The sequence below is a fragment of the Mustela putorius genome, unplaced genomic scaffold (assembly GCF_011764305.1).
Source record: "Mustela putorius furo isolate JIRA1106 unplaced genomic scaffold, ASM1176430v1.1 tig00000196_pilon_pilon_pilon, whole genome shotgun sequence".
Taxonomy (NCBI): Eukaryota; Metazoa; Chordata; class Mammalia; order Carnivora; family Mustelidae; genus Mustela; species Mustela putorius.
Genome location: NW_025421310.1, coordinates 10,390,040 through 10,413,833, shown reverse-complemented (window position 1 = coordinate 10,413,833; position 23,794 = coordinate 10,390,040). Strand labels below are relative to the sequence as shown.

The window sequence follows — 23,794 nt, the reverse complement described above, 5'->3', positions numbered from 1 at the left end:
CCTGAGCTGATTCCCTAAGCATTCTGTGCCTCAGTCATAAGAGCATTTATCTGAGTTGTTCTGAGGATGATACAGAGTGCAGTGTCTGGCACAGACAAGCTGTCCTCCCGTGGGTCATTACGAGCAGGACAGTGTGGAGGGGGGCAGATCCCTTCCTCTGACTGAGCACCACAAGAGGAAAACTGATGCACTGGGGAGTGAGTGAGCAGAAATCTGAAGGACAAGTAGATTCAGGGCATGCGACAGTTCATGCCAATCCCACACCCACCCAACAGCAACATCATGGCTTTTTCAAGGATCCAGACATATCCAAACAAACAAATTCAAGAGCAGTATTCGGAGGCAGTGAACTAGCAATGTAGCTAAAGTTAGAAAATACAGCACTAAGTGAAAGGAAGCAAGGAACAGAATGACATTTAGAGCTCAGTACCATTTATGCAAATTAAACACACCGATCATAGATTGTTCAAGGTCACAGACATGTCTGTAGTCATTGGAAAGCAGGAGTCAGAAGCAGTAAACTCGATGCACGTGTGACAATGCAGTTAAAGTTGAAGAACAAGGTGCTGAGTGAAAAATGCCAGAAATAAGTGAGATTTGGAGCAGAATAGTATTTATGCAGGTCAAACACACATAGTGCTACCCCCACCAGGCGAGTTAAGGATACAGATACACTTAAACACAAGTATCAGCAGAACATATATTAAGTATGTTTGAGTGTGTGTCCATGGTTGAGAGAAGATGGTGGGGGGTTATAAAAGGGAAACAATAGAACAAGAGAGAGGCTCAGCATGAACTAGCGACACGGCACACAGAGAACTGAGAAGCACAAAGGACTCGATGTCCTTCTCTGGAGTTTTCCCTCCTCCCACCAGGCACACTTTCCTTGGATAATCCCATTCTTTCCCAGGTCATCTACTGACAACTCCTGAGCTAGCAATGAGGTCTGAGTTTCTAGACATTCCTGCACTTCAGACATGGATGGCCAAACCTCTCCTAGATGGGCCCTCCTAGATGACTCCTGGGCAAATCTCAGCAGCCCTGCCAAGGCTATACTAGATTCTGGATGCCAACCTCTGGACCCGCAGGGCTTCCCCTTACCCAGCAGTATACTGTCCTTGGTGCTGAAGACCAAGGTGCCTGCGTGCCCTTCCCACCCAGCCCTGCTGACCACTGTTCTTGGTGCTGACTATTGCTCTGCACCTGCAAGATTCTCCCGCTGTCTTTGGTGCTGAACGTCTCCCCATCCAGCTACTCTTCCACTGTCCCTGGTACTGAATGTCTAAACCAGAGCTAGCAGGATCTGGTACTTTTATAAGCCGACGACAGGGAGAGGAAGTGTGGACACGGGTGGCCGGTATTGTCACGTGCTGAAACAGAGCCCAGGCCTAACTGCTTAGGCTGCCCACATGTCTGTGAAGGAACGGATGAATCATGGTGTCCTGTGCACTGTGAGTATTTTCTACAGGTCAGACTGTGCTGAGTGCTGCGTACCTGACTCCCCTGAATCCTTCCACAAGTCCTGAGGTAGGTGCTAAGAAGATCTCATCCCAGGGAGAACATAAGGCTTGTGGAAGTTATTAAGCTGCCCACCCAACACACTGCAGTGATGGGGTCGGTGTCTGACCCCAGGCAGTGTGACTCTGGAGCCCATGCTCTTGTCCACTGCAATGGATGCTATTGGATATGCCCAAGTACTGTAGAGGCCTTGGTTCTGCTGGACGCTGCCTCCCCCTCCTTTTTGTTCCCTGCTGGGTTCTGAGCTTCTGCCCCACCTTCTGGGGTGCCGGGCCAGTGCTGCATTCTGCTGATCCCCAGACTCACTTCTGTTTCAGTTTCATGATATCCTCGATGTTGGGAAGGCAGTCTGTCCATGGCAGTATCCCGTAGAGCCATTTCAGCAAACAGTAGCCCAGGGTCTGGAGGTCACTGCGGCGGGATGGCCCTGGGGAGGCAGGGCAAGAGGAGACAGCTCAGTCCAAATGCTCCACGTACTGACACCTCCACTCTCTTTCTCTGACTCAGTGCACTCAACCACCCAAGCACACAGGCTCTAATCTGTTCATTCACTTTCTCATTTACCTGCTCTTGTGCCCTTATGAGTCTCTCAATTACTCTCATTCGCTCTCTCAGCTGTCCCTACATTCCTGCTTTTGCTAGCTTACTTCCTTATCTACTTGTCTTTTATTCACTCACTCATCCATTCAATAGGTTCTCAGAGCTCTGTGCACCAGGCCCCATCCCACATTCTTAAATCCCAGGCAAGAGTTTGGTTGGCTTCCAACCCTTGACAGTCTAATGGAGACACAGTATGGTGTGGGATTACCTGAGCTAGGGCGGTGGCAGAAAAGGGCATGAGGGAGCCCAGAAGGACGGGCACTTAACTCAGCCTCAATGGAGGAAGGTAATGGATCCTGTGGGATTTTTTTTTATGCTTCTTAAATAACATAATTTAAACAACAATGTGTGTAAGCATTAAACAAGCACTGAGAGTTGACTGTGCCAGACCTTCTGCCACTCAGTGCTGGAGGCACAGGCACCACCCCTTTCCTGGGGGGTGGGGAGTCTGATGGGAGGACACAGGTAGACCTGTGGATGTATACAACATCAAGGGATTTGGGAAGGAGAGGCTGAAAAATCCTCAAGGAGTTTTCTCCTCAAAGTATTCTCTTCTTACTTACTGTGTGTACTTTCCTTGGATAATCTCATTCCTCTCCCAGGGCTTCAGCTGACAACTCCTGAGATTCTGCTGATATGTGGGTCTCCATCCAGACTTACTCCTGTGCTCCAGATATGGATAGCTAGTATCCATGCCTCCTTGACAACCTCTCCTGAATGACTCTTGGACAACTTTTACATTCCCAGTCTAAACCAGATCTTGAATCTGACCCCTGGAACTGCCAAGTGTTCAACCACTTGCTGTCCTTGGTGCTGCCCTACAACTCACTAACACAGGCTGTCCGTGGTTCTGAATCCTTATTCTAGCTCCCTTAGTGTGATTCCTGTGTCTGGCCACCTGCTGTCTGCGGCTATGAAAACCTAGAGCCCAGGTGCCTGGGTAGCTCAGTTGGTTAAGTGTCTGCCTTCGGGTAAGGTTATGATCCCAGAGTCCCTGTTCAAGACCCACATCAGGCTCTCTGCTCAGTGGGGAGTCTGCTTCTCCCTCAGCCCCTCACACTGCTCTTGTGCACTCTTTTACTCTCTCTCTCTCTCAAATAAATAAATAAAATCTTAAAAAAAAAAGAAAAGAAAACCTACAGCTATCCTTGTATGAGAAGCATATCTCCATGGTCCTGAATCCCTTCTCTGGACTCTTACCGCATCCCTTGTGCAGGTCAAGGCTCATGAACTCAAGATCCCCCTCATGTGGGCTCCTGCTGCCTTCCACGTAGGCCACGTGTTTGCCACCGGGGGCATAGCGGAAGGTGAAGCCGTAGCCTGCCAGTGTCACCTGTGTGGACATGGGGAGAAGCCATATAGTTTGGAGGTTAGGAGCTTGGATTCTAGAGTCAGAGAGTTCAAACATGGGTGCAATTTGAAACAACTGAATGCCAAACAGTACAGAAGAGCATGAAGTGAAAAGAACCTAAACCAACCACCTTTAGTCCCCAACCCACCACTCAGAAGTAACCACTAATAGTCATTTCTTTTTTTTTTTTTAAAGATTTTATTTATTTATTTGACACACAGAGAGAGAGAGAGAGCACAAGCAGGGGGAGCAGCAGTGGGAGAGGGAGAAGCAGGCTCCACACTGAGCAGGGAGCCCAAAGTGGGGCTTGATTCCAGGACTCTGAGCTGAAGGCAGACACTTAAATGACTGAGCCACCCAGGTGCCCCTATTTTATTTAAAAAAAAAATTGATGGATTGATTAGGGAGGGAGAGAGTGGGGAGGGGCAGAGGGAGAGCGAAACTTAAGAAGACTCCTTGCTTAGCTGATGACCCTGAGATCATGACCTGAACCAAAACCAAGAGTCTGATGCTTAACTCACTGTGCCACCCAGGTGTCCCACCCTTGCACTTTAATAGTGGTTCCAGGCATTAAAATTTGGAGCCAGATAGCCATGCCTGAAGTTAATGAAGTTCTGGATTTTTCCACTCAATGGACAAATAATTTGTAACACCTCCTTATACATTTTTCTAAAGCCATGTTAAGTTGGGCTTCTGTCATTTGCAACTCTAAAAGTAATTAGAATTTATTTAAAAATGTTATCTAATCAGTACTCCACCAGGAATGTATATTTAAAGTTTTATCACTTGACTACTACAATCAATACTGTCAGAAACATTTTGTACATATATCTTTGCACAGTCCTGTGAATATATGGATAGGACACATTCCTAAAAGATGAACTGTTGGATCAAAAAACCCCAGATGCATTTAAAATTTTGACTGCTGTATCCAAATGGCCTTCCAGAAAGGTTGGCCAATTCACACTTCCAACAGCATATAAAGAATTTCTGTTTCCTTACATCCTTATCAGCAATCCTCATTCTTTTAAGTTTTATCCACCCCTAAAACAGGAAGTTTTAATTTTTCAATTTCTATGATTACGGACATTATTTAGGAAGGCTGAGCATCTTTTCACATGGTTAGCTAACCTGTGGGTTTCTTATTCTGTGAACTGCTTTTCCTAACCTTTGTCCATTTTCTACTAAGTCGTTTAAATCTTATTTATTCAAAGGAGCCCTTTGCTTATGATGGATAGCAATCCTTTGTCTGTGGTAAGCATTGTGAGATACATGGAGGTTTTGCGGCAGATGAGATCCTGGGCCCAGAGAGCCCCTGGGGTGGAGGGGACCTGGCTATTACCTGGCTCAGGTCCTCTGGATTCACAAAGATGTTCTTAGCTGTCACATTTCCATGGACGTACTCATTCTCATGGAGAAACTCCAGGACATCCAGCTGGGGGAGAAAGCAAGCATCTCCATGATGATGAATGGAAAGAAGTTCTGAGGCAAAGCCCAGTGAAGGAACCTCCACAGTTGGGCCTGGGGCCTGGAGGTGCTACTTGTGACTGGCAGGGGGAAGCGCGTTTAAACCTGATTCTCAGTGAAGCATTAGGAAGCCCGTTCCCAATGACATACCTAAGCATGTCTTCTAACTAGGCTTTGGAAAAATCAGCATTAAAGGTAGTATCCGTTTTCCACCTACCTCTTCCGGCTATTCCTCTATTGACTGTGAACTCAGGAGGGGAAGATGTTGGTTTCTTATTGCCCCCCCCACCCCCCACCCTGCCAAAACTAAAAAAGCAAAACTCAACAGCCACTTACACCAAAGACTTCTCATTTCTCCCAAAGAGCAGAAATATGTTTAGTTAAGCAATCTGTATTTCTTATCCCTAGCTATGATTTCTTTGCTGAGATCTAGACTCATACACTGAACTACCTGGGTGTTAGTTACATCCTGAATATATCCCGAAGCCCACCTTGACCCCAAGGCTTACCTGTTCACTAGGTTCTTGTTCTACAAACTCTCTGTCCCTACAGCTCATCTCCTCAGGCTTGTCCTCTCATGCCAACCTCACCTGGCCTCCTTATCACACCCTCCTGCCCATGACCATGTGCCCCCAGGGTCTTTCTGTACCCAGAGATGATCCTAACTTTCTTCTGCTCCCAATCCTCCCATGGCTCCCCAGTGCCCTTACGACAGAGTCCTCAGCTTGGTGTTCTGTGTGATTGGTCACCATTGACCTCTCCATGCCATCCTTACCTTACCCTCTGGGGAGACCCAGACATATCAGCACAGAGACCTTCAGGACACACCTAACAGGTCACTCCTTGGCCACTCCCAGCTCTCCAGGAATTTAAATTGGGTCTTTATATCGTCCATCACAGCACAGGGATATTTCTTTCTTTTTCTTTTTTTTTTTTTTTAAAGATTTTATTTATTTGTCAGAGTGAGCACAGGCAGACAGAGTGGCAAGCAGAGGCTGACGGAGAAGCAGGCTCCCGCTGAGCAAGGAGCCCGATGTGGGACTTGATCCTAGGACGCTGGGATCATGACCTGAGCCGAAGGCAGCTGCTTAGCCAACTGAGCCACCCAGGCGTCCCAACACAGGCACATTTCTGTTCAGAGAACTTTCATAGCTTGTGAAACTGTTTAATATCATTCTCCCCCACTAGACATAAAAACTATACCCCTGTTACTCCCGGCCCCTGGGACAGTGTCTGACACCCAGCTGTGACCTGATAACTATTTAATAAAAGGATGGATGGACGAGGGACTAAATCAGTGAACAAATGCCTTATGCTCCCTCTCCCATACACACCTTTGCCTAAGCTGTATCCTTGGCCTGGAATATTCTCTCTGTGTATCTCCTCCACTCCCACTCCACCCACCACCTTGCCATTTCCCACTCGTGGCTTATAACCAATCTCCACCAGGAAGCCCAATGGAGTCCCTCATTTTGAGGCTGGGTCCCCTTCCTCCAACTCCCACATGGGAATGCTTATCTCTCTGGTTCTAATGGCCCAGTGTTCATCTGTTTTGGTCAAGTGCTAGCCCCCAGTGGCCAACAGAGGGACGCACAGGCTGAATGTGTCAGTGAAAAAACCAGCGGATAATCTAGGACCCAGGTCCCCATCCCCTGGACAGGAGCCAGCAGCTGCAAGGTACCTACCAGCCGGCAGGCCATCTGGAACACAGACTTCATCGACAAGACGTGCTTCGGGTTGTCATCCAGGACCGACTGAAGGCTCCTCCCCAGCATGGGAAACACCAGGAACCTGGAAGTATCCCAGGAAGAGGGAGAGAGGACAGGGCAGGGGGGGGGCATGAAGAACAGAGGCTGGACTCTGGCTGGGTGGCTATAAGGTCCCGGTTCCGGGCGAGAGCAAGGGTTCCTGATTGTTAGGGGATCAGCCTGGCTCAAATATGGGGAGAAGGAAGCCACGGACCGGCTCCAGGGGCCCGGGCACATGACATGGAGAGAAAGAAAGGGACCAGCAAGGTGGCTGGCAGGTGAAGTGACTCACCTGTACCTGTCCTGGTGAATCCCAAAACCAACGCAGGTGGGGATGGCCAGGAGGGGGGTCGAGTTCAGCTTCTTCCACTTGTTCACTGTGGGAGAGGGGCAAGAGGTCAGAGCCCCCGTGGTCCTGGGGCCCACAGTCCCTTCTCAGGCAGAAGCAAAGAGTGCCTGAGCCCAGCCCAGACTGCCAGGCTCCTGGTCAGAGATGTCACCTCTATGGGCAGGTGACAATGGGGTGGTGAAAGGGTGCTCATTGCTGACCTCTGACTGTAACCTACATCTGCAGGGGACAGGGTGAGCCCAGCTGAATGCATATACAGATCTGGTGTGGAAGGGACAAGGACAACAGAGTGACCTCTGAATTCACATGTGTCACTGGTAAGATCAGGAAATGTCTCAAGTGTCATGGCATCAACCAGTGGTCTGCCCATCTCCCAGGATCTCGGCTGGATGGTATAGAGCCAATAGCGTGCTGGTAAAAGTTTAATGACTGTCTGTCTAGGGAAAGATAGCCCTGACTGGTCATGTTTGCCGATTTTTTTGGTGTCAATGCTTCCAACCACAGCCCATTTCAGGCCATGGGTCTGAGATCATGGAATGTGGAGCTGGAAGAGACGCCACACGCCATTTGTATGGCATTTTCACCAAGCAGGTACAATGGACGTGAGCAATGTGTTCAGGGCGGCCCGCTGCCCACTATGTACCTAGAAAAACGATTAGGAAGTGATGAGTTTTGAGGATCTGAATATTCATTACTGTTCTTAACATAATGTATTTGATTGTAAGATGATGTAATTAATTTTAAATAATGACTATGCTTAGTAACTGCCTTGTGGTCCTGAAAATTGAATGCTTGGCTCAGAGCTGGTACAGCTGGCCTTGGCCCATGCTGTCTGTCCTCTGAGGCCTGACAGATGACTGGGCACATCTGTAATGTTATCCCCGCCCTTCCCACCCCTTCAGAGGGAAGCTGCTGTTCTGACCAAGCTAGAAGCCCTAACTCTCTCCCCTTCACCCATCTCCAGGCAAGATACCTTGCAGAGGCTTGGCGGCCCGCTGGAAGAAGTTCTGCTCGTTGAACAAGCGCCCATCCTTGGCATCCTAGTCAGGAATGGCGGGGGAGAAGGCTGTCATGGCAGAAGCTCTTAGACAAGGTTGTCACTGGCATGCATCATCCCAGGTTAACGCCAGCAACCACCACCACGACCCCCACATCAGAACTAAATTCCCCAGGGTGCTGCATGTGAACACATGACTTCTCATTGCCCAGATTCCTCTTCTTTTATGATAGGATCCACAGGTTTCCCTAGGCCTGTGGCCTTCCGTTAAAAACTACATTTCCCAGCCTCCCTTGCAACAAGGAATGACCCTGTGACCAACTTCTAGCCTATAGAGATGTAAGCAGATGAGATGGGAGTGACTTTCAGGTTATGCCCTCAAAGGGCTGGGCAGGCTCTCCCTTTCCTCTTCTGTTCCAGGTGGCTGGAATGCAGCGGAGATAGCAGGAGGGGGGCAGCCATCTCAGCCCATGAAATGGAGGTTATACACGACTGGTACAGGTGGCCTCTTAAGAGCACGGGTTAAAGAGAGCTAGGTTCAAATCTCAGCACTGCCATTCATTCCTTCTTTGTACAAAACACCTATTATGTGCTGAGTATTCTACTGGCATTGAAGATACAGAAGTGGACAAAGCAACTTGTACGCTGGGTGCCCCTGGGCAAGTGATCAAGTCCCCATTTCCTCATCTGTTAAATGGGGGGAACAAAGGAACTATCTACCAGGCCTGCTCGTGAGACTCTTCGCCCTGGGTTGGGCACAGAACAGGCCCTCTCTCTTTCTCTCTCTCTTTTTTTTTTAAGATTTTATTTATTGATTTGACAGATAGAGATCGCAAGTAGGCAGAGAGGCAGGCAGAGAGAGAGGAGGAAGCAGGCTCCCCTCTCTGCTGAGCAGAGAGCCTGAAGCGGGGCTCGATCCCAGAACCCTGGGATCATGACCTGAGCCGAAGGCAGAGGCTTTAACCCACTGAGCCACCCAGGAGCCCCTTTATCTCTCTTTTTAAAAAAATTATTATTATTATTTTTAGGAACAGGCTCTCAGCAAGCAGGTGCCGTTACTCATATGTTAGCCTGGCTCTGGAGTCCACTCACACAGCCTCTATCTAGGACCACAGGGTGGGAGGTGGGGGGGCACCAGGACTGGCTGCCCCGGTGTTTTAGGGGTGAGAAAATCTGCACAAACGAAGGTAAGAAAATGAAAGTCACCTATAAGTACAGCTCTCAGGGGTAATGATGAGGCTGCTAACTAGGATGATATACTGTTATAGGCTCTTCCTCTCTGGGAGGGACGCCACTCGCCTGCCTGGCTGCTTTCATGTTCTTGGTTGGCTTTCCCTCTGGGCTCCCCTCAAGTGCATGTTTCCCATGTGCTAAGGTTGTGTATGATTTCATGGACTCCTCAGTGAAGGGACCCCATCTCATTGCTTGTCTGATGGGCCCCAACACCCAGCACAGGGATATATAGCGGTGCTCAAGAAATACACGCTCTAAGACAGGCAGGTGGGTCACACAGTGTGGGTATTAGTGGCTCCCTCACCCAGATGAGGAAACTCAGCCCCAGGAGGGAAGAAGGCACCTGTCCAGATTGCCCTGTGCCAGAACTGGGGTGCGGGGCAGACCTCACGGCAGTTTCCGAGTCCCCTGTGATAAAGAACATGAGGCTGGAGGGAGATGTGCCTGGTCTGAGGTCCCATGGCTGCCCGCAGGCCAAGACCGAACTCTTCTGCCTGTGCCAGCATTCCAAGGGGCCCGGAGGTCATTGGTGCACAAGCTACAGGCCCTCCCCTCTTGGCTCTGCACCCCGGGGACACTCACAAGTTTAAGCGAGAACGTCTGCTTCTGACTTGACTTGCAGGCGAGGGTGGAGAGAGCCTCAGCTGTGGGTGGACAAAATGAACCAGGTTATCATCTAGAGGGAAGGCGAGTCACGGTCCTCAAGCTTCCCAGGAATGAGCAGCACTTTCGCTTCTCTGGTTCCCTGGGGATCAAGTACACTCTTGGCTTTCAAGACCCCTTCCTTCCTACTTTCAAACAGGCTCTTTTTTTTTTTTTCTTAGTTAATATTCAGCTACACAAAGAGGGTTATTGATGAGAAGGTCTGCCTGCTCTCCTTGGAAAGGCTTGCTTGCAAGGGTGACCCCTGACTGGTGTCTGGGAACCTGGGTTTGAGGAGGGTTCCAGCATTCTCTAACAATAAGAGGAGGGCTCTGTGCCCAAACTATCATGCTGAATAGATGCTTTCCTTGTAAGAGTCTAGAATTTGGTACATTCCAGGCAGAGTGCACCTATGTAATGAGTTCCCAGTAAAAACCCTGGGTGCTGTGTCTTTCAGGAGCGTCCCTGGTAGATGACATTTCACACATGTTGTCACACTTCCTTGTGCAACCCGTGTGACTCCACAGGGAGAGGATTCTCGAGGCCGATGCTGGTCCCCCCTGGACTTTCTCCCCATTGCCTGTGCTCTGTGTCCTTTTGCTGTAATGAATTGGGGGACAAGAACAGCTATGGACTGAGGCTTGTGGATGGGTCCTCTTTGTGAACAAGTGAGCCTGGCGGGGTGGTCCTAGGGACCCCCAACACACCAGCTATTTGCATTTGTTTACACGTACGGGTAAGTACAGATGTAGAACCCCTGCGAGGAAGGACTTCTTGTCCCAGCCCCGTCCCCCGGGGAGTGCTGTCCCAAGTAGCCTTCAGCACCTCAGGGGTCCCCAAAGCTGCAAGCCTGGGGTGGCCCATATCCAACAGGTTTTCAAGGGGGATGTAAAGGCCCATCTGTGTTGGGTCAACACAGAACCATGCTCAAAGACCACTTCTGCTCCAGAGCCCCACAGGGACAGATGAAGCTATGGCTGGCTGCACCCGCCTCCCACCTCCTTCTTCCCCTCTTGCTCATAAACACCCTTCATGTTTGTGCCATTTGGTTCGGTTACAAACCCCGTACTAAGAGTGGGCTTTAAAAGCTCATGGTTTCCCTTTAAGGTCTTCTACGATGTTACTATTACTGCTCTTGCTGTCATCATTAGTGCCACCTGGTGGAGGAGACGAGAGCGGAGGGTCAGAGAAGCCAAAAGACAGAGGAGGCCACTGGGCCACCAACTCTCTGTATGACTTTGCCTGAGGCGTTAGACTTCTCTGGGCCTCCGTTGCCAAGTCTGTGAAATAGGAATGACGAAGCTTGCCCCCGGGGTCGGAAGCAAGGCTCAGATGGGCCATAGCTGAGCATCAAAGCTGGTTTCCGCCTTCAAATGCACCACTTGGTGAACCCACCCGGCCCCACAGCCAAGCACCAAGCCGGGCTCACAGTGGGTGCTTGGTGTGTGGCAGCTTTCAAAATATCATAATTGGCACAAGGACCCACAGCCAGTAAGTGGCAGTGCTGGCCCTGCCTTATCATCCAGAGCCCATGAACTAAAACAGCATAGTTCATCCCTGCGGCCCTCCGAGTCCTTCCTTTCTCTCGTCTTTCCTACCCCTTCACCATCCAGGTTTGTGTTGTCTAAGATGCTGAGCCGAGGGACAGGGAGGTGACAGTTACCCAGAGGTCACCCTCGCTCTCGAGAAGCTCCAGCTGGAGCAGGGTGGGAGCCCAGGGTTTGCAAATTCAGGGTCAAAGGTGACCTGAGTGGGTCCTGTAAGAGGGAAATGTGTGAAGGGCTGAGATCTCAGGGGGCAGAGGGGTCCGTCCCAGCTGCGGGAAGGGGGCTTGGGAAGATTGTCAGCAGGTGTCTGGAGCGGACTGTGGCACCTCTCACGCATACTAACCGGGCTCCCAGAGTTCCCACGTGGGCAGGTGACAGGTACATGCCTGGCACTCAGAAGCAGGCAGGAAGAGCTGGCAACTTACATACATCTCTTGCACTTCTCTGCGGATTATGAAGGGCTTCTCTCTTCCACTCCTCTAATAGCCTGGGGAGCCAGCTGGGCCATTTGCATTATAGAGGGGGGCTGACAGAGGCCCAGGACGGGTAATGCACTTGGCCAACTGCTCCTGTAGAGGCTGGCTATCAACCGAGGGCTCCAGACTCTGGGGCCTAGGGAGACCCCTGTCTGATGCAGACCTGATATATGGAAAGTCCCTATGTGCTCCCAAGGCTGACAAGGGCATAGCAGGTGAGCAGGCGGAGGCCCCCGACTACCAGAAGACTGGTGATGTTGAACCTGGAGCAAGAAAGCTGCTCTGAGATCCATCATGAGCAGCACAGCGACAGGAAGCACTTGCACTGTGCTTGTTGCTTTCCTCTGCATTGGTCCACCTGTGCAGCTTTCCCAACAATGACCTTTCGAGGTCACTACTACTCTTATCTCATTCTGCAGGTGAGGAAACTGAGGCACGAGGTCAGGACTTGAACCCGAACAAGGTTAGACAACTAGCTGCCAGCAGAGACAGGAGGATAGCCCACAAGGTCTGGCTGCACCGTCCCACCTCCCAGCGAGGGGAGGGCTTGCTGGAGACTCTGGGCACCCCGCGCACCTACTCTCACTGCCAGGAACACCAGCATCCTGATGCTTCCTGCTCCTGTTCCTGGGTTTCTAGCCTCTGAGTCTTTGCTTATGCCCCGCCTGAGCCTGGCACGCCCATCTCTGCCCCAACCTCTCTGTTGTGGGCCATTTGAAAGGTGCTTAATAAAATCACAGTGTTGGGGTGCCTGGGGGGATCAGGTGGTGGAGTGTCTGACTCTTGGTTTCGGCTCAGGTCATGATCTCAGGGTTGTGGAGTTGAGCCCTACTTCGGGCTCCATGCGGGGAGTGAGCCTGAAATTCCCTCTCCCCCTCTCCCTCTGTTCCTTCCCCACTCATGCGCGTGCTCTCTACAATAAATAAAAAAAAACCTTAAAAAATAAAATACAATCACAGCGCTTCCATGTGACTATTAAACTGATGTGTCTGGGATGGCCTGACTCAGTGGGTCTCAATTTCCCCCATAGGCAGCAGGCAGTGTCTGGAGATAGTTTTGGTTGTCACGGTAGGGGGAGGGGCTGGGTGCTACTGGCGTCCAGTGGTTTTTCTATTGGCGTCTACTGGTTCTCCTGGATTGTTCTGGGGAGACAGGGAGGATGATGTCATAACCCAGGAGCTGATGAGGAAGAGAACGCCCCCTCACAGGGCTGCTTGAGTAAGGGAGTGAGATGAGCTGAGTGGTGGGATGAACCAAGCAAGGATGGGGGACAGAGTGGGCCAAGAGTGTCATCAGCCATTTAAAAAAAAAAATCGCAATTCTGGCTGTTGTTTAATTGTTACTGGCTTTAACTACAGGACATAAAATTGCACCATTTCGGGGCACTTGGGTGGCTCAGTGGGTTAAAGCCTCTCCCTTTGGCTCAGGTCATGATCCCAGTGTCCTGGGATGGAGCCCCGCATCGGGCTCTCTGCTCAGCGGGGAGCCTGCTTCCTCCTCTCTCTCTGCCTGCCTCTCTGCTTACTTGTGATCTCTGTCTGTCAAATAAATAAATAAAATCTTTTAAAAAAAACTGCACCATTTCTTGACTGGTACAAGCTCGCAGAGGAGAAAGGCGATGTGGCTGGTGGGTGACACAGCCCCAAACAGTGCAAACGCACTTCACAGCCCTCACCAGCCCTGTTCCCCGCCCCGACAGTGGCCCACGCCCAGTTGGCACTTCCAAATAGAAGACTTCCCATCAAAATCCAGATTTCTGGCTTTTCCTGAAAACTTGGAAGATCTCTGGAGCCAGATCTCTGGCTGGTTAATGACATCTCTGGGATTCACGTCCCTCCTCTAGGACATGGGGACAGTGACAGTGCTGGCACCTGTGGTGAATTAGGAAGTACAAAGCAAACATTCGGCCCCATGGAAATGTGTACCCAGATGCTCAGGGCAAGGGGAGTCATCACAGCCCAAAGCGGAAACAATCCGCTTGTCCACCAGCCAACCGGTAAATGGAGAAGCTGACATGAAATACACACACCAAGAGAGTATTGTTCAGCTACAAGACAGAATGAAGTTCTGACACACACTATGATGTGGACCGACCTTGAGAACATCACACTGGGGGGAAGAAGACAGATGCAAAATCTGGAACGTCCACAACAGAGAAACCCAATGAGACAGAGAGCAGATTAGCGGATGACCGAGGCTGGAAAGTGTGGGGTAGGGGGAAAGCAAGTGCTTTGGCACGGGGTTTCCTTTACGGCTAGTAGAAACGTTCTGGAACGAGATACAGGTGATGGCTGCACAGCACCGTGAATGGACTATACCCCACTGAACTGCAGACTTTAAAATCATCAATTTCATGTTACGTGGCTTTTATCTCAATTGAAAAAATGACCAAACCTCCCACAGAGTGCTTAGAACACAGTGTGGCCTTGAATAAGTACTCGATAAACATCAGGTTGGTTAATACTAACACTCCCAGCACAGTTCTTTTTCTCTTCATTGTCACAAGGTGTCTGACTCCATTTTTTAAACTTTGACAATGCCAGTGTCTAAGCCGGGTCCTGCCTCTTCCTCTCCGGCCCCACATCTGGGCAAGCTGATAAGCAAGCCTGAGGACAGGGGGCTCCCTCCTTTGCTGCCATGGGAGATGCAAATCACGGAGGCCCTGGCCCCAGGGCAGGAACCCTCACTCCAGCCACACCCCTCAACCGAACAAAAACCCAAACCAGGTGCCTTTCCTTCCTCTTCTCAGGGAGATGCAGACCTGCACTTCCCAGAAACCTCAATTATGCAAGCAAGTAGTCATGCATATCCTCCATCACCAAACTACATTTTTTTGGGGGGTGCTCCCTGCCACCACTGCAGGATAGATAGAACATTTGTTGTGATCCCTATCATTCAGCCGCCCTGGGCCTGTACTCCCCCGCAACAGAGGTAGAGGAGGGGCATGCCTCTTTACACAGAGCACATGCTTTCCAGTTGGCCACAGTCTCCACCATTACCAACTGCTCACTCTTGGACTCCTGTACACATTTACTCGATCTGCCCAGCCCCTATGGGTGGGGAGTTCTGTAGGCCCCAGTCTAAGAGAAAGTTGTCCAGAGGCAGGTCTGCAGCTGGGAGATGGTTTCCATTTCCATTCCCCTTGCCCTGGTCTGAAGACACCCTGGTTCAGCCCAGCCCAGGGCCTGCCGGCCTGTGGACACTGTACCTTCATAGAGAATGCCCTGGTCATCCCTGGTCTGGAGGGGTCCCAGCTTCCAGTGCCGCCCACTCTTGTCTGTCACCACCACCCCTGTGGGCAGAGCCTCAAGTGAGGTTGTCACCCGGCTCCGCTTCAGTGTCTGTGGGCTTCTCTTCATCGCCTGCGGGCTTCGCTTGGTTGCCTGTGGGCTGCTTTTGGGGGTTGGGGGTCTGCTCCAGGACCCTGCGGAATGATGCTCAGATTAAAGAAAAAGCAGCATCTGGGAGAACACAGTTATATGGGTAATAGGACAATGCTTGCCACTCTGCTCATTTATTCATTTGCTCATTCAACAGATGCTTCCCGGGACCTTTCATGAGTCAGAGCCTCGTGGGATAAAGCTGGAGATCCAGACAGGACTCAGACCTGGGCCCTGTCCCTTGGGAGCCCCTAATTTGGTGCGGGAGGCTGATCTGGACATAGTTGGTCAGAACTGAGTCTGAAACAGGGCCATAGAGAGGAATATGAGAAAAAGATTTTTGGTGCCTTGAGAAGTCAAGAGAGGCTTTCTGGAGGAGGGGACATTTGAGTTGGGTCTTGTTGGATGAGCAGAATTTTATGAAGGAGAAAAAAGACATTCCAGATACTCAACCAGAAACATCCCAAACCAGGCCCTGGCCTTGTGCTGAGTATAAAGAAGCTTCAGAAATTTGTTAGACCAAGACCCTGTCCTTGAGGGGCTCCCAGTCTGGCAAGAGAATGGGATGTCATGGTCAGGAGAGAGATGTGGACACAAGAAAGGATATTGTCTAATGCATTCTTCCCACCCACCATCCACCTAAGGCATAGAATGGCAAGAGGCAGAGGGGTCTGGAGGATAACAGGGGATGGAAGCAAGGCACCGAGGGCTGAGACTTTAGATCCAAGGGCCACCTGGGAGGGAGATGAGCACAGGGTCCTCAAGACTCCCACACTTGCTGGCAGGCACCAGGCTTATGGAGATGAATCTACCTGGTCCCTGCCCACACAGGACTGTCAGTCCAGCAAGTGAGGCAGAAAGGATGAGGGCCCCAGGCAGGGTAGAGGATGCCCGAGCAGGGGAACGAAGCCCGGAACTCTGTCCAACAACCCGCCTTTTCCCCATCGAGTCAAGCGGGATTGACCCCAACTCTTACCTTTGGATCTCACAGTATCTTCAGACCCAGAACTGTCACCATCTAAGCAGAGGGATGAGGAGGGGGAGGTGACAGAGCTGGACCATTTCACTTTCTTACAAGGGATCTCAGGACTGGAGTTGCTTTGTTTCCTTGAGCCTATAGAAAGGGAGACCAGACACAAACTGGGATTACAAAGCCTCTTCTAGGAACCCCTAAACCGGGAACTCTGAGGGCACATTCGACTACTCTCTTCCCTTGGACCCCCAGAGCCAAGTATTGGTTCTCTTGTCACCTAAATATCTAAGCAAACTTCCCTTCATTTTAGTTATTTGCTTTTCCTCCTTGGGTCTTGGCGTCTCTTGTGTGTCTTCTATTGCTTTGTCATTCTGCTTTCTTCTAGGCAATTTCTTTGAATCTATCTTCCAATTTGCTAATTCTCCCTTCAGCTTTGTCTGGTCAGCAGTTAAACCATCCAGCAAGTTTCTGGTCACCATGATGATGTTTGGTTCCTTTTCAAATTGTTTTGGTTCCTTTACAATTCTAACTAACTTCTGCTTCTTCACCATATTTTGAATTTCTTCTTTTATTTCTTTAACTATGTTAAGTATGTTTCGAACATATTCTCATCTGTTAATTCTGAGGTCTCTGGTCATCATGGGTGTGATTTTATAGTTTGTTGTTTGTCCTGACACTGGCCTTTTCCTGGTGTCTTTTATTTTAAAGATTTTATTTATTCATTTGAAAGAGAGCAGGAAAGCAAGCAAGAGAGCACAAGCAGCAGAGGGAGACGGAGAAGAAGATTCCCCACTGAACTGAAAGCCTGGTGTGGGGCTCGATCCTAGGACCTTGGAATCATGACCTGAGCTGAAGGCAGATGTCCAGTCAAATGAGCTACCCAGGTGTCTTTCCTGGTATCTTTTGATTGACTGGGAGCTCCTGGTCCTAAGAGAATTCTCTAAGGCAGAGGCAGCAGGAGAGAATCTTAAGCATGCTCCACACCCAGCACAGAGCCTCATCCGGGCTCAGTCTCATGATCCCAAGATCATGACCTGAGCCAAAATCAAGAGTCAGATCCTTAACTGACTGAGCCACCTAGGCGCTCCTCTAAGATCTGTCTTATTTTTTTTTTTAAAGATTTTATTTATTTATTTAACAGACAAAGCTCACAAGTAAGCAGAGAGGCAGGCAGAGAGAGAGAGAGGAGAAAGCAGGCTCCCTGCTGAGCAGAGAGCCCAATGAGGGGCTCGATCCCAGGACCCCTGAGATCATGACCTGAGCCGAAGGCAGATGCTTTAATCCACTGAGCCACCCAGGTGCCCCGTGTCTTTTTTTTTTTTTTTTAAAGATTTTATTTATTTATTTGACACAGAGAGAGAGAGAGAGAGAGAGAGAGATCACAAGTAGGCAGAGAGGCAGGCAGAGAGAGAGGAAGGGAAGCAGGCTCCCTGCTGAGCAGAGAGCCCAACATGGGGCTTGATCCCAGGACTCTGGGATCATGACTTGAGCCGAAGGCAGAGGCCTTAACCCAGTGAGCCACCCAGGCACCCCTCTTCTTCTTCTTCTTCTTCTTGTTTTTTGAAAGAGAGAGAGAGCATGAGTATGAGTGGGAGGAGGGGCAGAGGGAGAGAGAATAGAATCTTAAGCAGGCTTCTCATGCAGTATGGAGCCTGACACAGGGCTCTATTCCAAGACTCTGAGATTGTGACCTGAGCCAAAATCAAGTGTCAGACACTTAACTGACTGAGCCACCCAGGCGCCCCCACTTTCCACAGAGATCTTTTCAAAATGCAAATCATATTGTATCTCCCACTTGGTAGAAACCCTCCACAGCTCCCGACTACATCAGTGATTACTAACCTCCTTACCCAGGGTCTACAGAGCCCTGCCTATCTACCCCAGTCAAGATGTCCGCCTTTATTTTTCCTACATGCATGCCTCCCCCCACCACATGGCCTTTCCCTTTACCATGCCCCAGTGTGTGGAACTTTCCTGACTCCCTCAACTTGACCCCACTCTTCACTTAGCTAATTTTTATCACCTCTTGGTTTGGGCTCAAATGTGACCTACAAGTGAGGCTTTCCCAGATCCCCCCCAGAAACAAAATTCTTTTCAGTGGGTTCCATGATCCATCCATTTCCCTTCTGTTATTATATGCTCTCCTGGTAGTTGCTTATTCAATGTCTGTTTGCCTTACTGACTTTCAAAAGCTCTGAGAAACCAGACACCTGGTACGTATTGTGTGTGTTACTACTTGTCTGGGACAGACAGCACCTAGGTACACAGGAGGCGGTCCAGGTGAATGAATAATGAACTGAGTCCTAGGTTGGCATTAGAGAAGGCCATGGTTAAAACTCAGGCTCTGGGGGCGTCACTGGTTAAGCATCTGACTCTTGGCTTTGGCTCAGGTCATGATCTCAGGGTTGTGAGATCGAGCCCCAAGTCGGGCTCTGTGCTCAGAACAGAGTCTGCTTGAGATTCTCTCTCCCTCTGCCCCTCTTGCTCATGCTTGCGCACTCTCTGTCTCTCACTTTCTGAAATAAATAAATCTTAAAAAAGAAAAAACCAGAAGCAAAACCAAACCCTCAGACTCTGAACTCAGGTGAAGGTAAATACTGTCAGCAACTGTCTGGAATGCAGACACGACACCGGAGAGGAGAAGCCATCTTGAAAACTCAAGGCAATAAGCATGGGGGGAAACCCTTCTGTTCAGAATGTCCGAACAGAAAGACGGGGAGAGCCTGGGTCCCTATGGCATCGGGGGACCCCATTCCTCCACTGGACTGGTCCCTGAAGACTTTTTTAGTATGAAAAGTAAACCCATTCATTTAAACCACCCCCCCACACACACACACAAACTCTTGAGGAAGCATTTTTCTGTTACTTGCAGCCAAATGCAATCTCAAATGATAAAATGAATGTCACGTATGCTGACTTCCTTCTGTGGCCTTCAGACAAGCTCGCTCGCTTTGATTTCTCAAGGCAGGATATGCTTGGGCTTGCCATTGGCCAGGACCTACTGCTGATATTTCACTCATTCAGTCCATCAATTTGTGAGATTTCTCAGCACCCAACTCTGCCAGGTCCTGAGAGGTAGGGCACTGAGAGGAGGGGACGGACGGGGCAGGGTGGTGGCTCAGGAGGTGGCAGAAGTGGGCACCGATTTTGAAGGGAGAATGGCCAAGATTTGCTGGAGAGCTGAAGTTGCGGGATGGGAGAGAAAGAGGACTGAAGGATGGTGACTGCAGAGTCTGGTCTGGGAAACCGGATTACACGGTTGCCACGTATACTGTGATGCAAAGTCTACGGAAGGGATAGATGGGTGGGTGAGAGTCACATCAGGAGCTCAGCCCTGGGCATGTGTGGAGATGCATATGGGACACACAACAGGTGCAGCGGGTGAATACATACACATATGAATTTGGATTTCAGGGGAGGAGTTCAGACTGGAGACAGAAATGTGTGAGTTGTCAACTTTAACGGGGCTGATCAGATGCCAAGAAACTGAGTGTAGACTGAGCCTGAGTCCCCAGGCAGCTCTGGGATCAATGCAGCATCAGACAGGCTGCAAAAGTGACTGTCCTCCCTCCCTAAATGCACGCACATACGCATCATCCCTTGAAGGCCTGGTTCTTACCTCGGAAGGATGACGTACGCGGTCTGACAAAGGTCTGGGACCCTTCATGCTCTGCTAAGGACAAAGGTTTTCCACAGTAGGGGCAGAACTTGAATGAGGCTTCAATACTTTTGCCACAGTCTGGACAGAAGGTGAACATGCTAGAAAACAAGAAGTGGAGGGAGGGAACAGGAAGCTGAAGGCAAAAACCAAACGCACCACCAGTGAGTCGTCCCCTGCGCTCCCTGTGGTTACCAGACTGGAAAAGGGAGGAAAGTTATCCTGTTGGAGCAGACTGTCTTAGGAAGTGGCCACTTTGGAAATGAATTCCTGGCCCCTGGATTCAGCCTCCAGCCACTCCTCTCTCCCTTGTGGCCTGGGTGGGGGGGGGGTGATGGGTGTGTGGGTGGTGGTGGTGAAAAGCAGAAAAATGCAACACGGTCGTGCCTCTGAGTCAACGGACATCATGTAGGAGTTCTGCTCCAGGCGTGGGAGCACGGAGGGTTTTCTGCCATCATCTGTGATGTTCATTTCTTGGAACCCACGACAGGGACGGGAGAGAAGGTGAAAGCTGGCCAATCACCCACATTTTCCCCTACACTTCTCGGACACAAAACCCCCATCCCAAGCAGATTGGGGCCACGTGACTAGTTCTGGCCAATGGCATGTGAGTGGAAGTCACTTCCCAGCTGAGGCTGTGAAAAGCTGGAGTTCCTTCTCCATCCACCAGCCCGCAGCTTGGAGACTTCTGGGGGTGGCATGCTCTGGGGGGGGGGGCATAGCTGCAAAATGGAGGAGGGTGGCCTGGTCCACATTGGAATCTCAGGATCAGCAAATAAACTTATGTCACATGAAGTCACCAGGGCTTTAGAGTTGGTTAGAGCTATGCAGTGGGTCTCATCCTGATGTACTTAGTGAGACACTGGATTTCATAGCACTGTCCTCCAGGCCTTGCCTGTCTCTGGAATATTCCCTAAAACTTGTCAAAATCAAGACCAAAATCACACATAGAACCCACTACAAAGGAGGACAGGGCAGGAGTATTCATTTGCTTGGGCTACCCTCCCTAAACACCACTCCCTGGGTGGTTTCAAGGACAGGAATTAATTTTCTCAGAATTTTTGAGGCTAGAAGTCTGATATCAAGGTGTGAGAATGGGGTGCCTAGGGGGCCTGGGTCTGTCACACGTCTGACTCTTGGTTTCCACTCAGGTCATTTTCTCAGGTCCTAAGATTGAGTCCCACACCCCTGCTGAGAACAGGACCTGGCCTACGGAAAGCCTTTTATGGTAGTGGATGTTATTACTGTATCACGCCCTGTGTCCAACTTATATTTCAGTTGTTAATGTTTCCATTTCTCCCTTTCTCTGTCCATAAGTCCTGAGCCTCGCAGGCCTCCCCATTTCCTCTTGGTGCTGACTTATGGAATTCTAGTGCTTGCCCTTGAAAACCCTATGCTATCCAGACAGTGAACGAAAGAAATCTCAGCGAGAGGGGACAAGGGTTCCTCCTCCTGTTGGTCTTCAGAAAAGCAGAAACCATTTTTTTCCTGTAGGAAAGAGTTGCCCTTCCTTCATTTCACACAAACAAGTGGTGTACGACACCAGACACCAAAGACTGTCGCCAAGTATCCTTTAGCCTCCACGAAACCTGTAATTCTGACTGGTTGTGTCACTTGATAATTTGTTGTCCTCATCATGACATTTAAAAGGACATCTCTACCTTCTCGAAGGTACAAATACTGGTGAGTATTTTTGTTAAGCTGGAGAAGTCACCTCCACTTCCCCTTTCTCCCTTTAGGCCACAACAAACCTGAAGCCTTGGTGTTGACATCAGAGCCACAAGATCAAGATTGCCTAGAGGGTGGCTACCCTAAGGAGCTGTTCCAGACTTTGTTTTTAGTGAGAAAATTGTATTTGGGTTAAGCCACTGAGATTTGGGGGCTGCTGCTACTGCAGCGTAGTCTAGCCTCAACAGACTAGCATACTAGAACTTTACTAGGTTACTTATGAAACGAGAAATATGAAAATCCGGGCATGCCTGGGTGGCTCAGTCAGTGAAGCAGCTGCCTTCGGCTCAGGTCATGATCGAGGGGTCCTGGGACTGAATCCTGGAACAGGCTCCCTGCTCAGCGGGGAGTCTGCTTCTCCTGCCCCCTCTGCCCCCACCCCTGCTCATGCTCTCTCTAAAAAATAAATAAAAATTTAAAAAAATGAAAATCCATGGCATTTTTAAGTGGCTTTGCTTTATGTGGAATTTTCCCCAGTGCCAAGTGCCTTGGTTAAAGATGGCCTCTAGGGCGGGGCAAAAGTCTAACTCAGTGACCCTGCCATGCCCATGATAACCTTCCTCCTAGGAGTGAAGTCTGAAAGTAGCAACATGGAGGAGATGGAATAGTAGCAGGTGTTGATGGGGAAAAGGCCTTAAGGGGCATGTCCCTGAGGGGATGGTACCTTTAAGGGGTCACGGTCTGGCCCTCCGATTCACTGGGCTGGCAACTCCATCTTAACAGTATCCTGTAAGTGAATGAAAGTGGAGAGGTTGACTCAGGCCCACTTCACATATAAGGTTAGTGTTTATTGATCATTGGCAACATAGCCAGAGTGTGCTAAGTTCATTCATTCATTCAGTAATCATTCACTTGAATGCCTGATATGTGCTGACCACTGGGATACAGCAGCAAAGGCAACAAACAGGCTCCTGACTGGAGAAAGCTCACATTCTAGTGTCAGAAGGGGACATTAATAAACAAATGAGCAACAGTTTAATAGGTCAGATGAATTTAGTGCTATAGAAAACGCTCAAGAAATACGGATGGAAGAAGGGAGTTTCCAAGTGAAGTCACCAGTTGAAGATCACATGGCTAGGACTTAAACCCAAGGCTCCAACACTCAGGGGTCTTTATCATTCATTCACCCATTTATTTTATTTATTCAACAATATTTACTGAACATCTCTGTGTTAAGAATTACGTCCATCGGGGCACCTGGGTAGCTCAGTGGGTTAAGCCTCTGCTTTCGGCTCAGGTCATGATCTCAGGGTTCTGGGATCAAGCCCTGCATCGGACTCTCTGCTCAGCAGGGAGCCTGCTTCCCCCTCTCTCTGCCTGCCTCTCTGCCTACTTGTGCTCATCTCTGTGTCAAATAAATAAAATCTTAAAAAAAAAATGTTTCCGTCCTGGCATGTTCTCAGCCACAGCACAGCAGAAGAGCTAAAGGCTGGATTCCACCTCCCAGCAGGAGGGACAGGTGTCGAGATAACCCGGATTCGCCTAGGCCCCGCCCTCAAAAGAAACCAGGGATGACGTAGTGCCAAGGAGGGGCACCTGTCAAACTCCTCACTAGCTCCGCCCACCTCGGTCGTAGTCACGACCACCAAGAGTCAACAAGTGGCTTGCAGGGGTCGCAAGGGCAGGGCAGTTATCCCGGCCGCCAGAAGTTTCTTTCATCCAGACCCCTGCCCCCGGGGACTCTGTCTTCCACAAAGGATCGTGCAGACGGCATAGGCACCACTACTGGACTGCGGTCAGTGGATCGGGAGACCTCCCCCTGCTCCGCCTCACCTTCCCCTCACCTCTGGACTCCGTGACCGGGATAGGGAGCCAGACGGCTGCGGCCAAATTCTCCTACCCTTCCCAAAGAGTAGGACTCACCTTAGCTGTCCTACGCAAACTTCCGGATGGCCGAAAGCGCTGCGCGCGCATCCTCCACCGGGAGGGAGGATAGCTCCCGCGCAGGCGCTGCTGACAACCAGATGGCCCCCGGGCTGTGCCGGGGAGAGATTATTTCCTCATCGTTCACCCCCATTCCACCCTCTTTTGGAAGTTTCCTGGTTCTATTGCGCATGTGCTAACCTGGAGCCAATCATAAGGAGGGATGAAGCATGAGGCATCTCTCCGCCTATCAGAGAAAGGCCA

General features: G+C 50.1%; 1 protein-coding gene across 4 annotated transcripts in view; it reads right to left on the bottom strand.

The window, feature by feature from the left end:
* VRK3 (VRK serine/threonine kinase 3) overlaps window positions 1-23,708 on the bottom strand; it is a 33,689-nt gene extending 9,981 nt beyond the window's left edge. Inside the window, exons 1-12 of one of the 4 annotated variants that reach the window (XM_013064040.2) lie at window positions 23,531-23,708; window positions 22,332-22,394; window positions 19,901-20,040; window positions 16,285-16,422; window positions 15,137-15,352; window positions 9,846-9,907; window positions 8,007-8,073; window positions 6,977-7,061; window positions 6,622-6,727; window positions 4,812-4,904; window positions 3,319-3,451; window positions 1,825-1,945 (exon numbers count right to left, since the gene is read on the bottom strand). In XM_013064040.2, the coding sequence (XP_012919494.1) occupies window positions 1,825-1,945; window positions 3,319-3,451; window positions 4,812-4,904; window positions 6,622-6,727; window positions 6,977-7,061; window positions 8,007-8,073; window positions 9,846-9,907; window positions 15,137-15,352; window positions 16,285-16,422; window positions 19,901-20,039 (1,160 nt within the window). In that variant the 5' untranslated portion in view covers window position 20,040; window positions 22,332-22,394; window positions 23,531-23,708. Of the gene's footprint in view, window positions 1-1,824; window positions 1,946-3,318; window positions 3,452-4,811; window positions 4,905-6,621; window positions 6,728-6,976; window positions 7,062-8,006; window positions 8,074-9,845; window positions 9,908-15,136; window positions 15,353-16,284; window positions 16,423-19,900; window positions 20,041-22,331; window positions 22,395-23,440 lie in introns of all 4 variants that reach the window. The other 3 variants (XM_004767233.3, XM_004767231.3, XM_004767232.2) reach the window with 3 other exon arrangements.
* Window positions 23,709-23,794: the final 86 nt, after the last annotated feature.